An 8,763-nucleotide genomic window follows, 5' to 3' on the forward strand; every position below is an offset into this window, starting at 1 on the left:
ATCCCATGATCTCTGCCTTGGAGTAGAACAAAGTCAGAGCTCAAAACAAACAACATAAATATGGGAATCAGTCTGATTCAAAACTCAAAACCACATAACATAATCAACATTTTGGTATGAAGTAAGTAAGTGGAAACAAAAATAACATGATCATAAGTTTTCTATAATCCAACTAAGTCAGAAATCAAAATAACAGAATATAACATCTGGATATGAATGAACACAAGTAGGAGAATCGGGCCGATTCAGAACTCAAACAATACTGTAACAAAAGAAAAGAACAGGCAGCAACGGAATACACCGGCTCGGCTGTGGGTTACGCAAGGTATGTTGACATTTCAAGTCGATTAAGTGCACGCTGATCAGCACGTGTTCCAACGAATGCTTGCACCTGTCAAGCCTGCAAGCCAATTCCAAAATTTAATGCCGCCGCATATTTCTTACTTCCTGTGACTTACAAACAAGACAGGAAGGTATTCTGATTCCTATATACTAATACTGTCTTCACATTCATAAAAAACACACCAGTGCCTCAAAGGGATGAGATGTTCGTTTAATAATTGCAGTCACATTTCAAACAACATGTTCACCATCATGTGTTCTTTGTAGATAGCATAAGGTCAATCGCATCGGCGCGTTTCTTCTCTTGACCGTTCACAAGTAACACTGCGTACGTTGCCTTAGGAGGCACCCAAATCGAAACCCTAGTATCAGTACCTTTGGCTTTTGCTGCTTCAGCGTCTCGATCGGGGACAAGGCTGGCCCTCGCTGCTTGAAGGGGAGGGGGGAGATGCTCGTAAACAGCCAGTCCCTCCTTGTTCCCGCGTAACTTCCTTCCCTCCCGTAGAATCTGATCTCGATCGTGAAAGTTCAACAATCTGACCAACAGGGGTGGGTTCGGGCGTGTTTTTGTAGGTCTGGAGAGGCGATGGACCGCGGCGAAAGGCACGGGCGCAAGATGAAGTTTCTCCGACAAAAAGACAGCAAATACCTGTTGTGAATCTTCCTCCTTGTTGCATGGCAGGCCTCTAATGATTATGTCGGCTTTCCTCGAATAACGCTCTGCCAGCAGGTCAGCTTTCAGTCTCGCACGTCGTTCCTCGTCCAGCGCTCGGCGTAAGTCTTGAATTTCCTCCGACTGGAATTCCGCAGCGTGTTCGTTGGCTCCCACCCGCTCGCGTAAACTGGTTAAGTCGGCTGACAAACCCTGGACCTTGTTGTCTAAAGCGCGAATTTGGCCAGACAGTTTTTCCCCAACGTCCTGAAACTGACCTAGTAGAGTCTCCTGTTGTTTTTGAGTCTGTTTGAGGATCAGATGCGCGAGCGTCTGAAGCTCAGGTGAGAGAGACTGCAACTCGTCGCTCCCCGTACAAGCCGCCATCTTTGGTGTCTTGGGTGGGGGGCAGCGTTTCAGATTCGGACTACCTTCTTCCGTGCTGCTAGAGCCCCTGGAGCGCCTAGTTCTCTTTCCCATTCAACAGTTCAAATGTAAACGTCCTAGACCCCCAGAAATTGATGCGGTTTGAGTTCTATTTAGACATAGCGTGGAGATTTAAGTAGGCAGGAGCGCACCTCAACCGTAACACACCTATCTGGGGGCCGCCATCTTGAATCCTCCATCCGAAGTTTGGCTCATTGAGGTCTTGAAAAATGCAAGAGCAATATCTGTTCCATAACATTGATACATTGATAACATTGAGTTTAATAAGGTAAATTTACTTCAGATCTTAGAAACCACATACATCTTTCTAGGTTTCATTGTAATTACCAGAAGTCACTGCTTTTGCTTAAGCCAAGTTTTTTCCTTCTCTGTCGAATGGTAGTAAGAATTTTCTCTTTTTTGTTAGACTTGCAGTGCAGGCCATGAGAAACCTCCATCCAGACGTGGTAGCAGCCATCAATGCTAAGGCACTCTACAGTAAAGAAGAGGAGAGTCTCCTGGCTAAAGTCACTTCAGTAAGTACACTGTAATTGTTTTTTTGTCACTCCATTTTTCAAAAGTTAACTTACAATTTACTTGTACATTCATAGATTATTTTTTTTGTTTTACAAGACAAGGACAAGGCCTTTGAAATTGCTGTTGTCACAATTTTTTGTTCCAGGACACCAAATATTCTCATCTTGTGAATTTTGCATTGAACTTTGTTCTTTTTCTTTTTTTTCATCAATTGGGTATAAAAAAATAAGTTCCCAGCCCTCCCGCAGGTCGGATCACCCTCCGACAGTTGGCCCTTGGGCGATCCCTTCCGTGGTCGGGCTGGCATCCTACAGAAACATCCTAGCCTGATTACCATCCACCATAGTGACCCGTGGCTCAATCCTTTCACTTGCTAACTACAGATTAGATAGCAAGCAAAAGGATTGGGCCAGTGGTTACTACAGAGGATGGTACTTGGGCTAGAAACAACCTGACATATCTCATGTAATTTTGCTGTTGTTTTTTGTACAGACGAGCCAGCCGACAGTAGACATATTTGCGGACCTCCTACAGAAACATCCTGACGTGTTTCACCTCAGCAGAACTCCCAAGGTGCTCCACACACACTGGCTCCAGATGAAACAGTACCACTTATTGGCTGATCAAACAGGTAACAGACCAATCAGAGAGCCCGTGTGTACTGAATAAGTGTCATAGAAGATTTCCAAAATGATCATTGTGCACAAATTTTTTACTGCTCATTTGACTTTCTGGTCCTTTTTGCTTTTATAATTCTACCTTTCTTTGTTCCTTATACCTTGATTTCTGCCTTCTGTCTATGTCTGTGTATGTTAGTCTATTCTTGTACTGTCACCTACCCACAACAGTCAACCAATGACTAGTAGCAGTAACTAGAAATGTATTTAAATATGTTTATATTTATTCTTATCCTGCCAAGAGACAATCAGAGCTTAGAACTGTGTTAGAATATTTGTTGTTTATTTTAAATACAGTCAAGAGACAATCAGAGCTTAGAACTGTGTTAGAATATTTGCTGTTTATTGTAAATATAACTTATGAGCATTTTTTTTTACCCACACACAATTGTAGGGCTAATTACACCATACTAAAAGGCTACGGGAAAATATTTAGCGTTTGCAAAGTTGTTGCCTTTCTAGTTCCATGAAAGTCTTGAAATTTTTTTCCAACAGTTCAGCCCCTGCCCCGTGGGGACCACATCCTCAACTTCTCCGATGCTGAGGACATGATCAACGACGAGGAACTCAAGGAAACGAAAGACGAAGTTCTGGAACACGGTAGGAACAGTTTCCTTTCGAAGGCTACTTAATTGTTGAACGATGACTGATTCTTTTGAGGGATGACCCTGTGGTTTAACTGGTAGCTGTCTCATTGTTGTTGAGCTTATTGTAGGAACAGTTTCCTTTTTGCAGGACACTTGCAGTGTACAAGAACACTGCCATATATTTTGTACCTGTATGTTTTTCTGATGAGGAATGGCTCACTGTTGTTGAGCTTCTGGTTTGAATAAGGTAGTAACTATATTAGCATGAAAGCTCATCTGTGTTGGTACAATCCGAGTTGAGGTTTGTATCTTTCACTCAACACAAGCAAATTGTTTACCTCGAATTTTTGATCGCAAAGAAGAAGGTCAACAGATGTGTGACCAATAATTTGAGGTAAGCAATTTGCTTGTGCTACAAACCTCAACATAATTGGTATCTGGGAGACCAGTTCAAGTTTTGCGATTAGGGCTGCACTCAGAATGTTCATGTAAATATACCCTGGACCCAGGTACTGAAACAGCAAGGAAACTTGCTGCTCTATCTTGTACTACAAGGGTCTGAATGAACAAATGTTTTCTGCTGAAAAAGAAAGTCTACAAATTCGTCTGCCTGTACGGTTAATATTTTTACAATATCTCAAGAGAAAAGGCATATTATTTCGTTTTGGTCCCCTTGAATTGATCATATCTATTGTTGTTCCCCAGAGTTGGCGATCTCGGACAGGAGACAGAAGAGAGAGATCAGGTTCTTGGAGCAGGAGATTCCCAAATGGCAGGTGTTGGTGGATGCTGTCACAGGTGGGCTTACAAAAATAGCACTCATGCTGCTTTGTTAGTTACTGTTACTTACAATGTTACATGACATTTTTTTTTCAATCTTAATGGAGTTACAATGCATACGTACCGTGCATTACTTTGTCAGAGATCAACTATTTTGGTTACATACAAAATTGCATGTTGACAAAAACTTTTAAATGCAAAATTTCATGTTCAGAATGCAAATCTTCAAAGCAGCATGCAAACTGCAAGATTGCACATTGTATTTTGCACAGCAGCCGACCGATGATGATGATGGTGATGATTTTGATTATACATGGTGCATATCATGATCTCAAAATGTGAAAAAAACTGCAAGGTTTAGAAGCATTGTCTGCTGAAGGTGATGTACATTGGACATTGTGATCATGAACTGCTGCTGTACATAGTTGTAATGGGAGACAACATTGTCATGTTCTGCTCCTGTTGTAGGTATCAGCCCACCAGACTTTGACAACCAGACATTGGCTGTCCTGAGAGGCAGACTGGTACGATACCTCATGAGGTCACGAGAGGTCAGTATTATGTATCCGATAGTTTTGAGATATCACTGTACTGTGCCCTCTTCATTCCTTAAGTACCCAAATTCACAGAAAATCAATGAAAATGGCTTATTATTTGGTAGATCCCAAGAAATTTAGATAAATACATCTTGAAAGATTTGTTTCTTTCTTGGTACCATTTTTACACGCATTTGCAAACAAATTGCTGTTTGCTATTTTGCAAGCCACTTAAAACAAAAACGTGTATTCGGTTATATTGCATGGAATGTGCTCTAAGCAAGTCTATTTGTTGTAGAATACAAATGTGAAGCAATGTGATTCGGGCCCCTATGCTACCACGCAAGGGACTTTTCTGTTGCTTTGTTTGTAACAAGGTAAGAAATGTTGGTTTTATAAGTTTATTTCAATAAATCTGGCCTTCAAAAGTATTTCTGAGGATTATAAATTTAAATCTTTTCAGCTGCATGCCCCTTTGTCTTATATACTCCATGTCCATTGCACTAGATAACACTAGGAAGATCCACAAAAGACAACACCATAGACGTCGACCTGTCACTAGAGGGCCCGGCCTGGAAGATCTCCAGAAGACAGGGTGTCATCAAACTAAAGAACAACGGGGATTTCTTCATCATGAACGAGGGAAAACGGCCCATCTATATCGATGGGAAACCTGTTCTTAACGGGCAGAAGTGGAAACTCAACAATAACTCTGTAGTAGAGGTATGTTTTCTCTTGTCATAGAGTCTACTTTCAATGGGGCTCTGGTGGTAAATTCTACACATTGGTGTGAACTAGAAGAGAAATTTGAGTTCCAGTTATTTTGATATTGTTCATTAAGAGTCACATTACTTTTGCATGTTACTTTTGTATATCTATATATCTAGTGTTTAGATTAAGCTATCGGTGAATGAAGTAGATATTAGAAAAACCACAAGCCTGTAAGATTGCACATGGTAATATTTTGTACAATTTACAGTTAAGACATAAGTTGAAGGTATGCATTATGTCTCATACATTTTCCCAACAATATGTACTGGTTCCAGCATGATTCCACAAAGACTAGATAAAGGAATTTTATGACTCTTCTGTCTATGCCCTTTCAGCAAGTGTTTTTTTTCTTTCTTTCAGATTTCATGTTTGCGGTTCATCTTCTTGATCAACCAAGACTTGATCAACGTGATCCGAGCAGAGGCTGCCAAAATGGCCCAGTGACAGAACACGACACAACAGCAGTGTCCTGTTGTATATAGATCTAAACAGCCTGACTGTATATAGTAGAATGTAGCCCCATCTTGTGAAATGCTATTTTTTGTATTTAACATATACCAGTAAGAATGGCAAAAAGATAAGTACAGTATTCCTTGAAATTTTATGTCTTCATGGGAGAAGTATGAAATTATGTCAGATGATGTAGTTCTGTATGTATTTATATACATATGTACATTGTTCTGAGTATTGTTGGAGTTTGTCTTTTGTTGTTCAGGGTCTGTTGCTTAACAGAAATGTATTGTTTTCAAGGAAATAAAGCAGAGATTCAATCTTTGAAAACCCTAAACTTGCAGTTGTTTTTATTAATTTCAACAGAATTTGTGAGTGGGGTTGTGGTATAAATCCCAGAATGCAGAGTATTCAATTCACTCATAGAAGTTCCTAGTGGAACAAAATAAGTTTTGAATACAGGCACTTTGATCATGCAAACATACAAGTGATAATATCAATATTTAGTACAATACTATATACCAGAATACTAGATGTAAGTGCAACAAAGAAACTTTTTTTTTTTACATCTCATATGACCAAAATGAAGATAGAAGGACTGAAATATATATTACATGTATATTTAGGGAATGGCATGAATACTACAGAATAGGTTATGCCTTTTTACCCCGTATGAAGGCTACGTACAAGTATTTGCACATGTGAAGGTGTGAACTCCTGTTGCAGTGTTGTTGTAGGCCTCACATCTTCCAAACGTCATAACTGCCTCTAAATACTTGTTCGGCATCAACCGTTCTATCGTCTCCACCTGGAAAGAACATGGATATGAGCTTGATACTGTACAGTGTTTTTAAGGTCTTGGTACGGTGATCTTTCACAGCAAGGGACCTAAAGATACAACGAACTCTTGACTTTGACTGTGCCTCATTAAAGGAGTTTACAGTACTCTGTTACAACTCATAAAAAGGGAAGCACAGTTCTACAGTGTTGTTGATTTAGTTTTGATTGCTATTGCCCGTCAACCAACTTGATATAAAGAAGGCTTTTTAGTTCTTTACCAAAGTCAGAGTGGTGCTGCAGTGTTAGTCTTCTAAATACCCTTGCCCAGCTGTTTTTGTGGGAAAAGGAATGAGTTCTGTCTTCAAATGCCCAATACCATTTCCACTGCTTTTCCTGATACAAATCCAGTACAACTTGTTACACATGAATACTGACTGACCTTTAAGTTGTTCACTTCTTCCACAGTCAGCCAGCCATCCCTGTTGGTATCCAGGCCTTTAAACACCCGGTCAGTGATGACCACCTCATCGTAGATAACCTGGGCCTGTACCATGTCTTTAGGCAGCCTGCCGCCATATTCCTCAAGGTACACTCTGATGACATACCTAGATAAGAAAATGATAATGACCATTTTTGGCTACACCTTTTGGATGGAGCCCCTTTGTTTTTACATTAAAGCCCAATGGCCAGTATGATTAGTAATGCAACCATAGCGCAAACATCACATGCACCAGAAAAGTACAGTTGTAAAGAAAGTAAAGTCACCTTTTCTTAGTACAAGAACATAGATAAGTTTTAAAAAACTGACAGTTATGTCACCTTATATTAAAGCATTGGCGTTGGGTTTATGTAGTTCCTGTTTCTTTTGTATATCTGTATGTGATGTGCAAATATTGACCATCAAGCCTGAGACAAGTAATAGATAAATGAATTATAATGTGCTAAAATCAATGTTCATCTGCAAAGAAATTCCTCACCATACCTTATCTGTTCTCCTGGCCTCAACTCCAATGCACTAAGCTGTATAGCTGTCTGGTGTTCTCTTGCAGAGCAATCAGAATAGTCAAAGTCGGGTATAGGTGTCCACCAGACATTGACCGCAACGTTCCTATCATAGGACTGTACGTAATGCAGCCAACCGTGTGGTAGGTAGAGGCAGTCGCCTCGCTCGATACGTGCTGACCACCAGGGGATGGTACGCAGGCCTGGGTATCTGTACATGTCCACTCTTAGGTGTAGGAAGAAAAGAGGTTAAAGTTCAAGGCATGCCCATACTGTGTGGTGTACAGGGCAGTGCCTATCTCTATTTCTATAGCCCTTTGGCCACACAGCTGTATAAGCAGGGGTCTTTTGGCAACACCTTGGGTGCAGAAGCATTCAGATACTAAAACAGTGCATAATATGTCTCTGTGGCTGATCAGTAATGCAACCTTGCTGCTTGGCCTGGATCCAATTCCATGGATCTGTAGGCCAGAGTTTGATACCAGGTTCCACTCAGCTCAGACATGTTGTAAGGGATTGCATTCATCTTTCAGAAGGGACATAAAATGAAGGTCCCGTGTTCGTGGAGGTTCCTCGAGCTCATAAAATAGCCTCATTAGTCAGATAGGGTACCTTCTGACTGCATTAATATACAACAAGGTGAATTATAGACCCCCTTCCGCCTTGTACTGAGCAATCAGCCCCACCGTAAACACCTAAGAATTTACAGCACCCAGACGACAAGTCTTGTTACCTTTCCACATCAACTGCTAGGTCTTCTGTACCATCCGTGTGGTGATGAAGCGTGTATCTCCCCACCTCCCTGTCCACCAGAAACCAGTCCTTCCCCCAACCACTTGCGCAAAGAATTTACAGCAATCATAAGAAAAGTCTTGTTACCTTTCCACATCAACTGCAAGGTCTTCCGTCCCATCCGTGTGATGATGAAGTGTGTATCTCCCCACCTCCCTGTCCACCAGCAGCCAGTCCTTCCTCCCACTGTACATACAGATGATGTTCTCCATGTTGTCCATGTGGAAGGTGGACTTGGTGCCTCCGCTCGACATCCACAGGCGAAAGTCATGAAGGTGTCGGGTGAAACCACCGCAGGAGAGACACGGGGGGAGGTACACTTCCTCCATCATGGTCTGGGAGTATAAAGGCAAAGCAGTCACCCCCTAATCTCCAAGCAGATCTTGCGGTGGCATAAGATGATATCACACGAACAATAGCAACACGCATGG

General features: G+C 41.3%; 2 protein-coding genes across 2 annotated transcripts; one reads left to right on the forward strand and one right to left on the reverse strand.

Moving 5' to 3' along the window:
• Positions 1–1,828: 1,828 nt before the first annotated feature.
• Positions 1,829–6,107, forward strand: LOC118408842 (microspherule protein 1-like). The gene is made up of 7 exons (XM_035809701.1): positions 1,829–1,956; positions 2,450–2,588; positions 3,130–3,234; positions 3,927–4,019; positions 4,470–4,552; positions 5,045–5,260; positions 5,669–6,107. Exons 1-7 carry the CDS (start codon positions 1,864–1,866, stop codon positions 5,750–5,752), a joined length of 813 nt encoding a protein of 270 aa, XP_035665594.1. The 5' UTR covers positions 1,829–1,863; the 3' UTR covers positions 5,753–6,107.
• Positions 6,108–6,428: 321 nt separating this feature from the next.
• On the reverse strand, positions 6,429–8,663 carry LOC118408843. Its single transcript, XM_035809702.1, has 4 exons — positions 8,420–8,663; positions 7,521–7,766; positions 6,978–7,143; positions 6,429–6,566 (listed from the first exon to the last, which is right to left on the reverse strand). Exons 1-4 carry the CDS (start codon positions 8,659–8,661, stop codon positions 6,438–6,440), a joined length of 783 nt encoding a protein of 260 aa, XP_035665595.1. The 5' UTR covers positions 8,662–8,663; the 3' UTR covers positions 6,429–6,437.
• Between the last annotated feature and the right edge of the window lie 100 nt (positions 8,664–8,763).

This window comes from Branchiostoma floridae, unplaced genomic scaffold, assembly GCF_000003815.2.
Source record: "Branchiostoma floridae strain S238N-H82 unplaced genomic scaffold, Bfl_VNyyK Sc7u5tJ_454, whole genome shotgun sequence".
In the NCBI taxonomy this organism is placed as follows: Eukaryota; Metazoa; Chordata; class Leptocardii; order Amphioxiformes; family Branchiostomatidae; genus Branchiostoma; species Branchiostoma floridae.

What these genes read in the sequence shown, in the direction of transcription:
- LOC118408842 (XM_035809701.1), top strand. Translation starts at nt 1,864, where the DNA reads ATGAGAAACCTCCATCCAGACGTGGTAGCAGCCATCAATGCTAAGGCA. An exon ending in GTTGGTGGATGCTGTCACAG is followed by an intron (nt 4,020 to 4,469) that starts GTGGGCTTACAA and finishes CTCCTGTTGTAG; the next exon opens with GTATCAGCCCACCAGACTTT. An exon ending in ACCTCATGAGGTCACGAGAG is followed by an intron (nt 4,553 to 5,044) that starts GTCAGTATTATG and finishes CCATTGCACTAG; the next exon opens with ATAACACTAGGAAGATCCAC.
- LOC118408843 (XM_035809702.1), bottom strand. Translation starts at nt 8,661, where the DNA reads ATGGAGGAAGTGTACCTCCCCCCGTGTCTCTCCTGCGGTGGTTTCACC. An exon ending in CTTGCAGTTGATGTGGAAAG is followed by an intron (nt 7,767 to 8,419) that starts GTAACAAGACTT and finishes CCTACACCTAAG; the next exon opens with AGTGGACATGTACAGATACC. An exon ending in AAGAAGTGAACAACTTAAAG is followed by an intron (nt 6,567 to 6,977) that starts GTCAGTCAGTAT and finishes TGTTCTTTCCAG; the next exon opens with GTGGAGACGATAGAACGGTT.